Source organism: Periophthalmus magnuspinnatus, chromosome 10, assembly GCF_009829125.3.
Source record: "Periophthalmus magnuspinnatus isolate fPerMag1 chromosome 10, fPerMag1.2.pri, whole genome shotgun sequence".
Taxonomy (NCBI): domain Eukaryota; kingdom Metazoa; phylum Chordata; class Actinopteri; order Gobiiformes; family Gobiidae; genus Periophthalmus; species Periophthalmus magnuspinnatus.
In genome coordinates this window covers 16,968,917-16,987,589 of record NC_047135.1, presented here as the reverse complement: position 1 = coordinate 16,987,589, position 18,673 = coordinate 16,968,917, and the positions used below count along the sequence as shown (strand labels likewise).

General features: G+C 40.1%; 1 protein-coding gene across 2 annotated transcripts; it reads left to right on the top strand.

Annotated features, from left to right (window-relative positions):
- Positions 1-923: 923 nt before the first annotated feature.
- Positions 924-18,558, top strand: st3gal5 (ST3 beta-galactoside alpha-2,3-sialyltransferase 5). 2 transcript variants are annotated; one of them, XM_055224725.1, is made up of 8 exons: positions 924-1,041; positions 1,437-1,553; positions 8,022-8,142; positions 8,715-8,924; positions 14,976-15,100; positions 15,977-16,163; positions 16,836-16,994; positions 17,561-18,558. In XM_055224725.1, the coding sequence occupies exons 2-8, from the start codon at positions 1,489-1,491 to the stop codon at positions 17,813-17,815; spliced, it is 1,122 nt and encodes a 373-aa protein (XP_055080700.1). In that variant the 5' UTR covers positions 924-1,041; positions 1,437-1,488; the 3' UTR covers positions 17,816-18,558. The 2 variants fall into 2 exon arrangements, with proteins under 2 accessions (XP_055080700.1, XP_033829994.2); XM_033974103.2 differs by having other exon boundaries at positions 1,024-1,041; positions 1,442-1,553; positions 17,561-18,547.
- The last annotated feature ends 115 nt before the right edge of the window (positions 18,559-18,673 follow it).

Genomic DNA, 18,673 nt, shown 5'->3' with positions numbered 1-18,673 from the left:
CTCTTAGTATGCAAAATTGACTCTTGTGAACTTTAAACCATGTTATAATATTACCTCAAAAAACATACCTGGACCTGGGGTTGTGTTTTTTTTCCATTCACACATGTTTGAGTAATCCTGCACTTTTAGGCGGGCTGCATCTCCAAAGCTCAAAATGCTCTGATTCATTTTATGATGTCATGAGTTGGTAGTTTTCAACTTTGCATCTACCTTTTACACTTTGTTCAGTCGAGATTGGCAATTCCAGGGCTGATCCATTATCCAAATGATTCTAGTAAAGGAGTATGGCGTTTAAAAACAGACTAGGGCCCTTCCGATGTTGATAAATGGCACTACAAGGAGTCTCTTCTGTTTGACAGAACAACTCAGCATAAATATGCAGGATTTGTGTGATAAACGTGTGAATGAAACAAAAGACAAGTTTGGACATGTTTTTAACAGCATAAGTACATAACGTAGATGAAAAAACATTTTTTAAACTCTAAAAGGGCCCATATTACATTGTGTTACAACTGTAATGATTTAACTGCTGTTAAAACAAAATAATTTGATTATTTTGTATACTTGCTTTATTCATATTGATGCAATAGTGATGAAAAATGATTCCTTTGTGCTGATTTTGTAAATGTTTTACTAGTTTTGGTTTCATGTAGTAGATGCCTCTAGTCATTTCAGTGCCCCTGTTTTAACCACAAACTTATCATAATATTCACCTCAGTTTGGTTATATTAAGACATCAACACACATTTTTTTTCTTTTATCTAGTTTAGGTCTACCGACTGCTTTCTTGTCTCTATGGATATTGCTTTATGTGGAATGCTCCAAAGTTTGGTGATGTTTAGTTTTGACCTTATTTTGTGGATTGGGGCTTTTATTATGAAAGAGCGGAAGTTGTGCTCGTGTGTCGGCCTCTGATTGGCTGCGGCGCAGCACGCTGCCTGCGCAGGCCTTTTTTCTTTTTAAAGAAAAACCTACGCATGAATATTTTCACATATTCGCCTCAGCTACAGTCCTTCATGGTGCTTCACGATACAGGGGAAGGTAAGACACTTTATGTTAATAAAGCCAGCAACAGCAAAGTTAATAGTTAAGATATTAGAGGAATTTTCGTGCATCGCTTGGTTACGCCGATCTAATCCAAGCAGCGACAAAACGGTGTCTAAAAATATCCCTTTATCTCATATAATAATGCACCAAATCAAGGTCTGTCACATAGTAGAAGCAGGAACTAACATATTTACTTCAGTAAAATTATTCAATAACATTGGATTAGACCAAATGTATTGTTTTAAGTGCTAATAATTTTCAGTGCCTTTTCATAATCATAATGGAAATGCATTTTACAGTAGTAGTAGTTGGCCAAAGGCTTTGTATTGTGTTGGGGCCAAGCATCAATTTAAACCAAGTATTGACTGACAGTAATAACCTTTGTCTAGGGCAGGGGACAACCTGAGAGGTAGAGGAGCAGTACATGTGACCAATCCCACCATGTACAGCCTAAAGGAGAAGACTAGGGCAAAGATGCGGAGGGCTAAACACTGGGTTACTAACAGGTAAGGAGCGGGGTAATACCTCATAAAGACGTCAAATTATTCATTTGTGTGTGATTCTGAGTGTTCCCTCAGTCGTTCAGGTCTGAGCCATTGTAAAAGCCAAAGGTAAAATCTGTCAACTGGACAAAAACTTAGGCATGATGGGTTTCTCTGCTCATCCAAGCTGCTACTTCAGGTCTGGTCAGATTGCTGGTGGATTCTGGCTTTGAGCCACTAACCACTCCTTCCTTGAGCAGGAATGGTGGCCTTAGACATCATCTATCTTTATAAATCCATCCTCATACCAAATGCAAACAAAGGAAACAAAGATAACAACAGAGCTAGCCAGGATGCCAATAGATGTGGCAGCGCCCATTAAGAGTTGAATGAATGTGCTAATTATGACTCAGTGTAGCTCAATGGACCTAGACTACTTATAGAAACTGTAAACAATCGCTGTTTTGAGTTTCAGTGTAGGTAGCTCCTCCCTTCAGATAGACAGGTGTCCGTCATCAATCTGACGAGAACTGAAGAAGCAGCTTGGATAAGCAGCATAACGTCTTCACTCCTACAACTTTTTTGTCCTGTTGACTCTTTTTACTTTTGGCTTTTATCAGTTTATATGTTAATGAGGGTGTAATCCATGCATGTTTAAGTATCGTATTTTCCTGACTAAGTTGCACCAGTGAAAAAATGCAAAATAATGAAGAAAAAAACATGTAAGTCGCACTGGACTATAAGTCGATGGGGAAATTTATTTTACAAAATCAGAGACCATGAACAGACATTTTATCTTTAAAGGCAAGTTATAATAGTAACAGTAAAATGGAGAACAACAGGCTGAATAGCAGTACAGCATGTTAACGTAACACATAGACAAAAACCTGTCTGGTGTGTTTATGTAAGATAATTAGTTAATTAGATAGCTACACCAATGTAACATATGCCGGGTTGTCCACAAACACTAGAGACGCAAGAGTTCTTTTCACTGATGTTTATTGTGGTCTTACTTCTTCATCACAGTTCACACCGTATAACTAAAAAACACATAAAATATAACATAAGCTCTGGCTCATATTACATATACACACAAAATTGCATATGAATGAATCGAAAATATACATACCACTTTGGTCTGCTAGTAAACAAACCGGTGAACCAAAAACTTTATATTTGATTTCTCATTTGTTTCTTAAATAGTGCAATACTTTCTCTATCTACTCATCTAGATAAGAAAATACGAAACAGAAGGCAGAGACTGGTTTTACTTGAGAGGGGTAGTGGCACTTGTAACAGCTCGTACCATATTTGGTGTTAAAGCCCCACTATGTGTCTGATATGGTGGGGGAGGATTCGCAATAGCGAATAGTAGAATAAGCATTATAAAATATAAAATCCTTTACATAAACTTATGATAAACTAAACATTTACAATATTGTTCCAATTTGGTGGGAAACGATGAGTTTACACTTTCTAGGTACAATATCTGAACTCGTACAATGCTGGACAGTCAGTGTGATAATGTGTCGACTGAATTAACAGCAGTGCAGGTCACAACACAAGTCACAACTGTGCCCTGCACCAAGATAATGCCACCACTTGTTGTAGACATTGGATATTAACATCTGTGCCAAGTGCCAAAAGCACAGTGTGTTTGCTTACCTGTAGCAGAAGAGTTGCTTAAATCTAGGTGGCGACTTTTTTTTTTTGGCCAGGCAGTGTATTATTCAGAGCAGTACAAACACCTGCGTTTTTGTGGCGGCTGCATATTTGAACAGTGAAGTCATGGGAATAGCTTTTGCAGATGAACTAGATGAGCAGCTCATGTACAGCTACAGAGGAATGGTGTAGTATAGTAAATCATGACAACACTAATTTGTACTGTTAATTACATAATCTGACCACAATGAGTTTAGATACAATTTTTGTTCCAGCACCAAGCATTGATAATTTAGGGTAGGGTAGTTTTTTCCAATGTATTTGAGCAATTTGTTTATTGTAAGCAGCTCTTGAGGTCAATATAAGTCCACAGGGTACTGTCTGAATCTAATTATGAAGCATTTTATTGTTCAAGAATCAGGAAGAGCACAGTAGCATTGTAGTTGTTTTTGTTAGCGTTGTGATGGCAAAGCTTCTCCCTGGTTAACAAAAGTTGTCAAAAATCACTTATAAACTCATCGCATTAATAAATACGATGCTCGGAATGCATAAGGTAAGTTAGGTTTGTTTTGGTTTGAAGGTTAGAAGTTTGTTCGCAAAAGACGAAGTTTAAATCTGTCAACTGGACAAACCATTGTAAGAGTGAGGACGTTTTGCTGCTCATCCAAGCCACTTCTTCAGCTCGAGTGAGATTACTGGCTACCTCCTTACATCTATCTGAGGGGAGGGGTTAAACACACTAGAACTGTAAACATCTAGTGTCTCCAGTTTCTGCTGAAACTACCCTATTCAGCCCTTAATGACCCTGCTATTGTTCTCATTGTTCTGGGTCTGAGGATGGAATTGTAGATGGGGGAGAGATTATGTCTCAGACCCCATTCCTGTTTAAGGAAGGATTCTCTTTCTTAACAAAAATATCTTTAACTTCTTTCTCAAACCATTTATTTTCTCTGGCTAAGATCTGAACTTCACTGTCTTCAAAGGAGTGGTTAGTGTCTTTGAGATGGAGATGCACGGCGGACTGGGGTCCAGAGGAACTCTCCCGCCGGTGTTGGTACATCCTCTTGTGGAGCAGCTGTTTAGCTTCTCCAATGTAACGCTCACTGCACTCTTCACTACACTGAATGAAGTAGACTACATTACTTTGTTTATGGCTTTGGGTTTTGTCCTTAGGGTGAACCAGTTTTGTCTTAAAGTGTTTGTGGGTTTGAAAAAGAGGTTGAGTGTGACCAACTAGATATAGTTGGCCTTGGTTCCACGCACAGTTGGGCTCTGGAACCCAACTCCTTGAGAGGGGCTGGACTCTCCATTTCTCTGGCGTTGCCCGCGGGGAGAGGCGGTGAGCTGGTGTGGGCTTGCTCATTGCCCCACAGCTCAGCCGCCTCGTGTTGGGGTTCACCCCGGTGAACGAGAGGGTCGCGTTCTTGCGCCTTTGGGTGGGGGACAGGTCTCTCACTGTTGTCTCGGCCTGTGGGCCAAACAGCAGTGCGGCCTTCTTGGAGTCCCTGAGAGGGGTACTAGACAGTGCACTTACTGGGGACTCCATTGTTCTACCAGGGGACTTCAACGTCCATGTGGGTAATGACAGCGACACCTGGAGGGGCGTGATTGGGAAGAACGGCCTCCCTGATCTGAACCCGAGTGGTGTTCTGTTATTGGACTTATGTGCTAGTCACAGTTTGTCCATAACGAACGCCATGTTCAAGCACAAGGGTGTCCATCAGTGCACATGGCACCAGGACACTCTAGGTCACAGGTTGATGATCGACTTTGTTGTCGTGTCATCTGATCTCCGGCCGCGTGTCTTGGACACTCGGGTGAAGAGAGGGGCTGAGCTATCAACCGATCACCACCTGGTGGTGAGTTGGATCCGCTGGCGGAGGCGGAAGACCTGGTGGCAAGGCTCCGAGGGTGGACGAGATCCGTCCCGAGTACCTCACGTCTATGGATGTTGTGGGACTGTCTTGGCTGACACGTCTCTGCAACATCGCATGGCTGACGGGGACAGTACCACTGGACTGGCAGACCGGGGTGGTGGTCCCTCTGTATAAGAAGGGGGCCCGGAGGGTGTGTTCCAATTACAGGAGAATCACACTCCTCAGTCTTCCCGGTAAGGTCTATTCCAGGGTACTGGAGAGGAGAAACCGATAGTCGACCCTCGGATCCAGGATCCAGGAGGAGCAGTGTGGTTTTCGTCCTGGTCGTGGAACACTGGACCAGCTCTATACTCTTCATCAGGTCCTCAAGGGTTCATGAGAGTTTCCCCAACCAGTCCACATGTGTTTTGTGGACCTGGAGAAGGTATTTGACTGTGTCCCTCATGGTGTCCTTTGGGGGGTGCTCCAGGAGTATGGCGTCCGGGGCTCTTTGCTAAGGGCTGTCCAGTCCCTGTATGACTGAAGCAGGAGCCGTGTTCAGTCAGACCTGTTCCCGGTGCATGTTGGACTCCGCCAGGGCTGCCCTTTGTCACCGGTTCTGTTCATGATATTTATGGACAGAATTTCTAGGCGCAGCCAGGGACCGGAGGGGGTCTGGTTCGGGAACCACAGGATCTCATCTCTGCTGTTTGCAGATGATGTTGTCCTGATGCTTCTTCAAGCCAGGACCTGCAGCAGGCACTGGGGCGGTTTGCAGCCGAGTGAAGCGGCTGGGATGAAAATAAGCTCCTCCAAATCCGAGGCCATGGTTCCCGACCGGAAAAAGGTGGTTTGCCCTCTCCGGGTGGGTGGAGAGCCTTTGCCTCAAGTGGAGGAGTTCAAGTTTCTTGGGGTCTTGTTCACGAGTGAAGCAAGGATGGAGCGTGAAATTGACAGTTGGATCAGCGTCTGCAGTGGTCGATTTACCGGTCAATCTACGCTCCTACCCTCACCTATGGTCATGAGCTCTTCTCCTCTGAGTTAAGTAAATCTGTATGTTTTATTAATTTCTCTGTGTAACCTGGTAATTAGGGTCAGTCTTGAATGGACATATTGTGATGAACCTGAAGCCACAGTGAGCAGCACAGGCCTGGCAGCTCGTACCTGCAAACAAGAAACCGCACAAGAATATACAATCTGAGTTTGCTGTTTATTCTTATGTTTCCCCTATTTGTCATCCATGATGTGTCAAACCCAACCTTGATCCTCCTATTTTAGACCTGTGTCCCATTTGCCATTCCTGTCCAAGGTCTTGGAAAAAATAGTTTTCTTACAGTTACATTCTTTTCTGGAAAACAATCACATTTTTTTTAAATTCCAGTCTGGCTTCAGGACACGACACAGCACCGAATCTGCACTGCCCAAAATGCAGAATGATATTCTTGTATCCCTTAATGCGAAAAAACCTGTCCTGCTAGTTATGTTAGAGCTTACTGCAGCGTTTCACACCGTGGACCATTCAGTCCTCCTAACATGTCTGGCCCAACAGGTCGGACTTCAGGGACCTGTGCTGCAGTGGTTTAGGTCATATTTAACAGATAGGACATTCTCTGTTATGATTGGTGACCTCTCCTCCTCCTCAGCCCCTCTGATCTCTGGTGTGCCACAGGGATCCATTTTGGGCCCTATTTTATTTTCTCTGTACATGTTGCCCTTAGGTGCAGTTATCTTAAATCACAATATGTCCTTCCATCTGTATGCAGATGATTTACAAATCTACCTGCCAGTTGTTCCTAATTCCTCTGACAGTCTGGAATCCATCAACAGATGTCTAGATGATATTAAACTGTGGCTGTCCCAGAATTTTGTCTGTTTGAATGAGGACAAAACAGAATGCATTGTGTTTGGAACATCCAACCTGCCCAGTATCTCAGCTCCTGCTCTTGTTGCTTGTTGGGCCTCCACTTTAACCACATTGTCAAAAATTTGGGGATGAAAATGGACAGCAGTCTAAAATTTGACAAACAAATAGATTCTGTGGTCAGGGCAAGCTTTTTTCAGCTCCGCCTCCTGGCGAAAGTCAAACCTTTCTTGAGACGTGGTGACCTGGAGAAAGCCATCCATGCCTTTGTTAGTTCCCGCACAGACTATTGTAATGCTCTCTATGTGGGGATTAACCAAACTGATCTTCACCTCCTGCAGCTCGTGCAAAATTCTGCAGCTCGTCTGCTCACTAACAGTCGCAAACATGACCACATCACCCCTGTCCTGTACTCTTTGCACTGGCTCCCTGTCCAGTTCAGAATTAATTTTAAAATTGTGATGTTTGTTTTTAATGCACTCAGTGGCCTTGCACCTTCTTATCTGTGTGACATTTTGACCCCTCACCAGCTCAGCAGAGCTCTACGATCTGCTGGGCAACATCTGCAGGAGGTCCCCCTGTCCCGGTGCAAACAGAGGGGCGATCGTTTTTTTGCAGTGGCCGGTCCAAAACTCTGGAACTCTTTGGCTTTAAACAGAGGCAGGTCAGAGATGGAACGTAACTGAATGGGCAAACTTAAAACTTATTTATTTAGAGTGGCTTTTAACACTTAGTGGCCCTGTGACACTTTCTTTATTTTAATGGTGTAATGTGTTCTGTTGATTTGTATGATTTGCACATCATTAGGATGATTTTTAATCATGTTTTTAATGTTGTACAGCACTTTGGGCAGCTTTGGTTGTTGGAAGGTGCTATAGAAATAAAGTTTGGTTGATTGATATTTTTTCAGTTTTAGCCATTGTATTGCTGTGGTTTTAATTAATCCATTGTTAAATCACTAACAATTATCTCTTCCCTCCTTTCGTCTACCCTTTGCCTCCTATTCTCATATTCTCTCTCCCTCCATCTCTCTCTCTCTGTTGTTCTCTTTCCTTCTCTCTTCCTGTCACTCTTTTGCCCTCTCCCTCACTTTCCCCCTTTCTCTCTGTACAGGAGGATGCTGGTTCTATTCCTGGTCTTGGGTTTGATTGGTTTGGCATTTGTTTCTCTCCCCCTCTTCGACTCTCTACCTCCACAGCCTCTGGAGTGGCACGTTGACCCCACACACAGAAAGGTAACTACATAAAGTATATTACAGGTAGAAGTTTTGTTTTTAGAATTGGTTGCGATCATGTTGGAAGATTCAGGTGTTTTTTTTACAGTTGTTTGAGATTGGCTCCACAAACTTCTAATCTTGACTTTATTCACATTTTGGGGGTTGAATAAAGTCCTTCTGAGGCTGTTTCTTTATACAGACTAAGAAGAGTTTGAACTTTGTGCCAGTTTTTGTTTCCTGCAGGCCCCGTAGTTACAGAGATATAATAAGAATAAGAAGAAACATGGGCTAGATGGGCCTGGAATTTCCTCACTGTGGGACTAATAAAGGCATATCTTATCTTATTTTATCTTAGATGTGAAGATTAACTTTTGTGTCATGCATATTGTTATTATGGTGTTTTGTCGTAGCACATAAATACACAGCCCTACAGTAGGTATTATTTCCTGAATATAAAACAATACACTCAAGAGTCTTCCGTCTTCAGTCTATTTTAGCTTTTCTCGCTTTTCCAACCTCTTCTAGCAAGAATCATTCCAGATTGATAATTGTGCACCACTCAATCCCTAACTGTATTTCTGTCTTTACAGTTGGTTCATAAACACGTTCAGAGCGTTTTGGATGGTGAGTGTCTTCAGGGTCAAGCACGTCAGGCTTTACTCCGCCTCCTGCCACATTCCAGTAAAAACGCCAGACCTTTTCTTTGGCGGGACAGCTCTCTGCCTGAAGAGCTCTTTCTGTTTCCTCCTCCATTTGGATTTAAAGGACTCAGGGACCAGTTCACTGATCTGACACAGCTGGTAAATATCAACAACAGTTTGTCATTGGTCATTAGACTGGGGCTGTTGGGAATGTATTATTATTATTATCATCATTATTATTATTATTATTAGGCCCGAGCCTGGGACAATGTCCCGGCGAGGGACTCATTAAAACCGCATCCAGAGCATGGAAAATGGCAGGAATCAAGTAGTAAACGCGCCCCGACATGGCAGTGAGTGATATTAAAAATTTGAACTCAGTGAGCTCTAATTGTCCCTTAAGACCCCGAGAAAAAATAACGAAAGATGACTCAGTAGCTCCACCTCAAACTTTGATTTTCATTGGGCCAATGGGAGCCCGACCTGGAAAAAAGTCAACGTAAAAATCTGAATCTTGCATCAAAAAATAGAACATGTCAGGCCATGACAAAAATGATATTATGGCCCCGCCCTAAATTTTACAGGATGTCGGCCATATTAGATTAAACCCAAGAATGACAAAAGCGCACACCCTCACATTCAGGACATTTCCTCACACAGCTTTGATTATGAATACTTCAAATTTGGCCAAATCCCACTAAACCCATGTGTGATTAAAGATTATGAATTATATTTTGATTATGACTTTGGTTGCGGTCAGGGTGAATTTTCAACAAAATCGCTATTTTCGAAATATTTCAATAAAATATTTCTCTTTCACACATTTTTTTGTTTGAAAACGCAAATACAGTTTTTATGCACATTTGTGGCCTGAATGCAATGATATGCAAATCAAGGCACTCTCTCACAAAATGGCTCTCTAGCGCCCTCTTCAAATTTCATTTTCAAAAATTCATAGAAGGCAATCGATTTGTCTTGGACTTGTGAAAAAATTCACAGGGGCCTTATTTGTGATGGGGCACAATGTGAGAAAGTCACATGTTTCTATCTCTTATGGTTTAGGAGAGAAATAATGGGTGGGAAAAAAAAAATTCCATTATTAGGCCCAAGCCTGGGACAACGTCCCAGCGAGGGACTCATTAAAACCACGTCAGGAGCATGGAAAATGGCAAAAATCAAGTAGTAAACACGCCCCAACATGGCAGTGAGTGGTGTCAAAAATTTGAACTCGACGAGGTCTAATTGTCACAAAAGATCCCGAGAAAAAAATAACGAAAGACAATTCGGTAGCGCCCCCTCAAACTTTCATTTTCATGGGGCCAATGGGAGTCTGACTCGGAAAAACATGAACGTAAAAATCTGAAGCTCATATAAAAAAAATTGAACATGTCAGGACATGACAAAAATGATATTATGGCCCCGCCCTAAAATGTACAGGAAGTCGGCCATATTAGATCAAACCCGGGAATGACAAAAGTGCACACCCTCACATTCAGGACATCTCCTCACACAGTTTTCATCACAAACACTTCGAATTTGGCCAAATCCCACTAAACCCATGTGTGATTAAAGATTATCAATTACATTTTGAATATGACTTTGGATGTGTTCAGGCTGAATTTTCAACAAAATTGCAATTTTTGGAGTACTTCAATAAAATATTTCTCTTTCACACATTTTTTGTTGGGAAAACGCTAATACAGTGTTTATGCACATTTGTGAGCTGAACACAATGATATGCAAATCAAGGCACTCTGTCACAAAATGGCTCTCTAGTGCCCTCTTCAAATTTCATTTTCAAAAATTCAAGACAATCTATTTGTCGTGGACTTGTGAAAAAATTCACAGGGGCCTTATTTGTGATGGGGCACAATGTGAGAAAGTCACATGTTTATATCTCTTATGGTTTAGGAGAAAAATAATGGGTGGGAAAAAAAATTCCATTATTCTTCTTCTTATTAGGCCTTATTTGTCCCAGCCTGGGACAACGTCCCAGCGAGGGATTCATTAAAACCGCGTCAGGAGCATGAAAAATGACAAAAATCAAGATTTTCATTGGCCCCATGAAAATCTAAGTTTGAGGGGGCACTACAGAGTGTCTTTCATTACTTTTTCTCGGGGTCTTCAGTGACAATTAGAGCTCGTCGAGTTCTAATTTTTGACACCACTCACTGCCATGTCGGGGCGTGTTTACTACTTGATTTTTGCCATTTTCCATGTTCTGGACACGGTTGTAATGAGTCCCTCGCTGGGACGTTGTCCGAGGCTTGGGCCTAATATTATTATTGTTATTATTGTTATTATTTTATTATTATTATTTTTTTAAATCAGTCCCTATTCATAACTACTTGTTCAAATAATTGCCAGCAAATTTTTGACCAACTAGTTGAGTTTTGTCGTTGGGCAATACACTTTTTTTTTTTTTGGCATTCTCTGCTACTAATTTAATTATTAAGGTATTGACATATTTAGAAAAAGCTTGCTAATTATTGCCAGTGAACAAAAATTACTAACTATGATTATTTCAGTGATATGGTGTATAAAAATGAATAATTATAGTAAGTTTAGGTATTAGCAATAAGATCAACTTTGAGTAAATATACAAACAAAATACAGTAAATGGACAGAAAGCTAGCAGTGTAAATAGTATTGTTAAAGTAAGTTATTTAAAGCAACAGGTGTTAAGACATGTTCATTAGTCCAAAGATGGAGGCAAATGTCAATCAAATATTGATTTTGAAAATACTGAAAACATAGATGATGTATAAAATTAAATTAATATTAAGGAGACCTATTATGCTAATTACTTTTAGAGCTTTTAACCATGTTATCCGAAGTTGTAATTAGAATGATTCATACATGTCTGAGCAACCTTTAATTGCTTACTTTCAAGACACCATTTTGCCAACTCCCGTTCTCACTGCCACCGGTACACACCTACTGCTCTGCACTTTTTTTGTTCTCCAGTTTTATTTTCTTAATCGAAGGTACACATAGGATTCAGCAGCATCACGTAGTCATTTTGGTAAAAAATGATAAAAACATTAGCAACTCGCTCGCTATCTATAGTGGGGGTCGACAGCTGCGCAACCTTTTGTTGACCTTTGATGACCTTTACAGCGATGTCAGCTCCCATTGGGTATCACAGTTTTGTAATGTGGAAGTCAACTGACTTGTTTTAAATCATTTTAGATGAATATTGCAATTTAAAATATGCCAATTATAATATAACAATCAATGGGTGTCATAGATAATAAGAGCCATGAAGAATTGACAGAATCCAGTAAAAAAACAGCCTGCCAGAGCATTATTTGGTGAAGTCCCCACACATTTTTTATTTCTACTATACATGTCTGTCCCTGTGTTTTACTTTGACTATCCATCCATTTTCTTTCGCTTACCCGGGGCTGGTTTGTGGTGGCAGCAGTCTAAGCAGGGACTTCCAGACTTCTCTCACCCAAGACACATCCTCCAGCTCCTCCAGTGGGACACCAAGGTGTTCCCAGGCCAGTCGAGAGCTCTATTCCGAGCTCCTCCCGTGTGACCGAGCTGGTCACCCTATCTCAATTAACCAGTAAAACTAACAAACCCAAGCCAATCTAGAGAGAAAAAGGTTGGTTGCTGGTTTAGTGTTTTCATTGTTTCTTCACCTGCATTATTGAGTGGTTTCCAGTGACCTTCTGTTCTGTCATCTGTTACATCTGTTATCTCTGTATCTCTTATCTCCACCAGCAGATGTCGTCACTCTTTTTTTTTGGCTTCCTGTTTTCTATATACAGCATATGGACATACTAACACATACTGACAATGGGGGCGAAGGCTGAGAAATGACCTTGAAAAAAGTACTTACTCTGCTGCACTCAAATTTACTCTTCACAAATAGGTTGGATGTGATTAGTAGGAGTTGGTCAGGAATTGGTTAGGGATATTATTCACAGATGACCATCTCTAGCTGGGGTCTCCAACCTGTAGCTCAGAAGCTAGCAGTAGCTGTCCACCCCATTCTAAGGATTTAAGAATTTTAAATATGACACTGAATAATCCAAAAGTCTATTTTTCATACTAGTAGAGACTATGATTTAAAGATGACATCTTGTGCTTGTGCCTATTATATAGTTCTAATCTATGACTCCCGTAGATCATTAAGTTATAATTTAACTTGCAATATTCATCTAAAACGGCTCAATAAAGGAAACCAGTCCGCTGACTTATGTGCTAGAAAACTGTCACCAATGGTGGCCAACGTCGCCGTAAACAACATCACAACAAAGAGCCGTGGTGCTGTCGGCACCTCTGATTAATAGCTGCACATCATGCCAGCGAGCAGCAGGTTTTGTTTTAATTTGTACCAAAATAGAAAAGAAGAAGAAGAAAATAGAAATAGAAAAGAAAATTTGAGAACAAAGTAAGTAGAGCTGTGGGCGTATAAAACAGGAGTTGATTGGGAATATAGTGTCTTGAAAATAAGCTATTAAAGATTGTTCACACATGCATGAATCACTCCAAATGTAATTTCAAAAGTGTAAATGGTGAGAAAACAACTATAACATGGTTAAAATCTCTGAAAAGCCTATTTTGCATAATAGATATGCTTTAAGGAATCTAAATATACTCCCATCTATTTCATCCTCTAAAAGGGACAGCTCTCTGCCTTTTTGAACTGCTCTGTAGTATCTCAAAAAGTATAGCATTGTAAAATTGTGACTTGTTATTTGATAGTTAAAGGTGCATTAAGTAACTTTTCTGGCTGAGGGTACATCGCTTACTTGTCTGATGGAAATGGTATGGCTTTGCCTGGAATGTTCAACTAATAATAAACTAATCTATTTTACATGTATTCACTTACAAGTGTTCTATTAACTTAAAAAAATACATTCTTGCTGTGTGCAGTCTTGACTCGCCACAGATCTGATCAGCAACTTGGCCTGGTGATGTTACCTGCTTGTATCCATGGAGGTAGATGAGTTTTATTTTATTCAGTGGTACATTCCTGGCAAACCAATAACATCTCCATGGAAAAGTTGGTGAACTCTTTACCACAAAAAAGAAATGTCTGTGTAGACCCTCAGTCGTCCAGGTCTGATCCATAGCAAAAGACAAAGTTCAAATCTATCAACTGGACAAATCGTTGTAGGAGTGAAGACGTTTCACTGCTCCTCCAAGCCGCTTCTTCAGGTCCGGTCAGAATGCTGATGGACACTGCCTTATATCTGTCTGAGGGGAGGGGTTAACCACACTGAAACTGTAAACAGCTTTTGTTTCCAGTTTCAGCTGAGACTACCCTATTCAGCCCTTAACGACCCTGTTATTGTTCTCATTGTTCTGGGTCTGAGGATGGAGTTGTAGATGTATGTCTCAGGCCCCATTCCTGTTTAAGGAAGGATTCTCTTTCCTAACAAAAATAGCTTCTTTAAATCTCCTCTCTCCCCGCAGAGATCTGAACTTCACTATCTTGAAAGGAGTGGTTAGTGGCTTTGAGATGGAGATGCACGGTGGACTGGTGTACACATTGGTGTTGGTACATCTTCTTATGGAGCAGCTGTTTAGTTTCTCCAGTGTAACGCCCACTGCACTCTTCACTACACTGAATGGAGTAGACTACATTACTTTGTTTATGGCTCGGGGATTTGTCTTTTGGGTGAACCAGTTTTTGTCTTAAAGTGTTTGTGAGTTTGAAAAAGACAGGAATCTCAAACTGTCTGAAAATTCTCTGAAGTTTTTCAGACACACCCGCTGGAATGGTAACACCTCTCCTTCTTGGTTTAGATTCCCTGTTGTCCTGTTTTTTAGCTCTTAGATCTATTGAAGGATATCCACAAGCAGAGAGGGGTTTCTCCACATGTTGCTCCTCCTTCACTTTTCCCTCTGGGGTTGTAGGCACCACTTGAGCTCTGTGTTGTAGAGTCACTCCAAGTTTGTGCTGCAGTGGGTGGCGTGAATCAAACAGCAGGTATTGGTCAGTGTGTGTGGGCGCCGATCCTCTCCTATTGTTACTGCACAATCTAAAAAGGCCAGTTGATGAGAGGTGAACCGTCTTCACTCCTACAACAATTTGTCCAGTTGACAGATTTGAACTTTGTCGTTTGCTACAAAAAAGAAATATTACATAGGACATATTTTAGCTGCTAGTGAAACATGCTTTCGTTTGCGTTTTACAGTCCGGCTTGTTGTTTAATCATTTGTTTATTTATTTGTCTTAATTTCTTGTAGTTGCCAGAGTCAAGTTCTCAAGTGCAGCTGGACAAATGCTCTCGCTGCGTCGTCGTGGGAAATGGAGGAATCCTCAGAGGGCTTGAGCTTGGGCCACTCATCAACCAGTTTGACACCATCATCAGGTAAAAACAATACAATAACAGAGCTTTATGTTGGTAGTACAGATGGGACGCAAGATTGAATCTACACCAGCAAGAAAAAAAAAATCAATTTTGCTATAATTTGTAATAAATTAATTGTGCAGATCAGTTAAAGCTGACTTATTATGCAAAATTGACTTTTTAGAGCTTTTAACCATGTTTTAGTGTTTGTGATGATCTTTACAGTGACTTCACTATACACTGCACTTTCCTAACATGGAAGTCAGTCGTCTTGTTTCTTCTTTAACAATTTTGGTCTCACAATTTGCATTTATTTTATATTTTTGCTGCCATTGTAGAAGTACGTTTTGTTTTTTGTTTTTTTGTAATTATGGCTCCCCAAGAAGTAACTTTTTTTGTCTGAGCAAAATGTAAACACATGGGGGCATAGTAGTATAAGTAGTAGAAGTGATGGCAGTAGTAGTAGTAGTTACAATCATAGTTGTTGCAGTTAGATAATGTATGCTCAGTTGTTGTTTTCTTGTTGAATCTAAAGCATGCCTTTGTTTCCCTCTACAGGCTGACAGTGACAAAATAGTTTAGAACAGGAGTGGCCAAACCTTTTTACTTTTTTACTTAAAATGTTAAATTGTTTTTAAATATTATGGTTTAATAGAAATAGACTGCTATGGGCTCCCTTTAATATTTTGATAGTCTTTTCAGTGCAAAATTGAATCTGATAAAAATCACAGCACGTGGACATCCCTGGTTTAAAATTTCACATGGTGTTACACTGTAATCTCATTTACGTATAAAACTCTGCAGCTAGTTTGCACTTTGAGGATAATTATGTAAGTCAGTAAATTTTAGTTTTTGTAATTTTAGTTCATAATAAAATAATTTTGTTTCTGCGTATAGGTTGAACAGTGGTCCTCTGGGTGAATTTGTTGCTGATGTGGGGAATAGAACCAGCATCCGTATGGCTTACCCCGAGAGCACGCCCCATCTCTGGGCAGACTCTGACCCACGTACGCTGTTTGTGGCTGTGATTTACAAAGCTGTCGACTTGAACTGGGTCTCTGCCATGATCAGGAAGGCTGCTGTGGTCAGTTATAATCACTTTTGTTCATTATTGCTGTGTTTACAACATTCCTTAGGCCGATGATATTTAATACAGATGGGAGCAGGTAAAATTAATACTGTTGAAATGCAGATTTTTGTTGTAATACAGCAAGTTCATTGAGTTACTAACAGAAATTATCAAGTTTGTGCATTTACTTTTCAGATGTTTCGTGACAAAGTACAGTGTAATCAATTGGGAAAACTGGCTCTTGCCCTCATCTGAGAAAATGACATCATCATATTCTAGAATCTGAAAACCACCAATAAAAGTTTAGTTTTATTATAAATGATGTAATGTTGCCACAAGGTAACTTTTTAGTGTTACTATTATTGTCAATAGAGTCATCACTGAGGAATTGCATTCATTTGAATGTAGTTTTCTACAACTCTGCATCTTGACAGTTAAACAGAAAATTCCACCATAGATTTCTGATCTGTCCTTCAGCTCAATTTTAAACTCTAGGGAATCTAGAATGGGATGGGAATTCAACCCATCCATTTCAAAATTATGAAAAGTGAATACCGTTGCCACAGCATGTAACTATTAACAAAATATTCTATCTTTTGAATAGTGAAAAGTCCTTAAAATGTGGCCTATAACAGGAATCTGAAACCCTTTAATTATCTAACCAGTGGTGGTGTTGTCTTGTTGCAGCCACTCTGGGATCGCCTCTTCTTTTGGCAGAAGGTTCCGGCCCAGGTCCCGATCGAGTCCCACAGATTCAGACTCTTAAATCCAGACGTGATCCGAGAGACCGCCTTAGACCTGCTCAAGTACCCGCCTCCGAGAAGTCGACTGTTGGGTTGGGACTCGGTAAGACCCCCTGCAATGGTTAAAAAAAAAGTTAATAAAGTAATATTGACTTTATTCTATTGGAGTAACACTTTAGTACAACAAGGTAAATGTACAGTTAAGATGGCAGAGGCGGGCTATCAATACCGGTATCAGATATTGGTGCTGATCCTGGAAAATTTGCTCATCCAGGTCTTTGGATGTAATACCACTATTTAATGATTTAAATAATTTTGCCCCAGAACAACTCATAATGTAATTAATCATAATCATAACTGTTTTTGATACAAAACAGTAATTATTACCATTACATAAGACACTTTGGATGGATTTTGTAATAAGCTCAATTGCCCTTTGTCAGAAAATCACACAGTTTAAGTCTTTATTACTCAAGCAATGCAATATTGTGGCCATACTAACTTCACAATACCTGATCTATGTAAACCTTCTTTAGTCCTGATTTAGACCTTGTTTACACTCAATTTATATAAGTTTTACTCCTGATTTTGCCTTGGTTTAGTCCTAATTCACCAAATAATGCAATAGCATATTACAACTCTATCTACTATTCCATCTTTCTCTTTCAGAATATCCCTACTCTTGGCGTTACCGCAGTTACCTTAGCCAGTCTCCTCTGTGACCAGGTCAGTCTGGCTGGATTTGGCTATAACCTCTCCCAGCTGGGATGGCCGCTGCACTACTATGACCATTTAGCCATGGATGCGATACTTCAACAGAAGATGCACAACATAAACAGGGAAAGTGAACTGCTCAGAAGTCTGGTTAAAACTGGAACCCTCTCTGATCTTACCGGAGCCATTCAACGTTTATACCCAAGTTAGCAACCTTAGCAGTTTAAAGCTAAGATTGCAGGTTCAGTTCCTGGGTCAAACTGAAACTGAATAATAACCACTTTGCCAGAGTAGTTGACAAAGTGGTTGTCCTGTCTCCTCCTCTCAGTCAGGAGGTTGTGGATTAGATGTCCCACTCTTTTTTTTATCATGTATTTTAAATTTAATTTAACTGCTGAGTTTGATCCATGTTGGCACTGCTGGTCTGTGCTTGACTTTTTGTGTTTGCAATGAATTTTTATCTTTTTTTTTTTATAACCCCCACCTGATTTGTGCTGTTAAACAAGTCTCACTCATCCACATATAATTACAGAAATAAGTTAGTTACTATTAGCAAACTTTTTTTTAGTTAGTCACCTCCTCCACCTTTTTTGATTTTGAAAATCAAAAACTTAAACAGGAATATAAACCCTTGCATTGATCACAGGCTCTTGAAAATGATACCACTGCAAAGTATCCATACTTAGTTGTGCTACATTTGGCTATTCTATGCTATTGTTTTAGCTTTTATACATTGGCTGCAATACAATTGTACAATTGTAATTCAACATATATGAAATTTAAAATCCAATGTGTAAATGGTAGTTTAAAAAGCGTGAATATAGGATTATACTATGGACCTTTCAAATATGTGTCTATTCTTTATTTTGCAGTGGTGAATTGGTGGGCTATGATTTTTAAACCACCCTTTTTAAATATATTAGATATTAAATAATTTATAATTGGCCAGCATTAAAAAAAAAAAAAAAACTTGAAGAGGGGATATTAACTTTGATGCTTTCTGTCATGCAAGTAATAACCTGCACAAAATACTATCATGGTGTTAATTAAGCAGCAAATAAACTACTG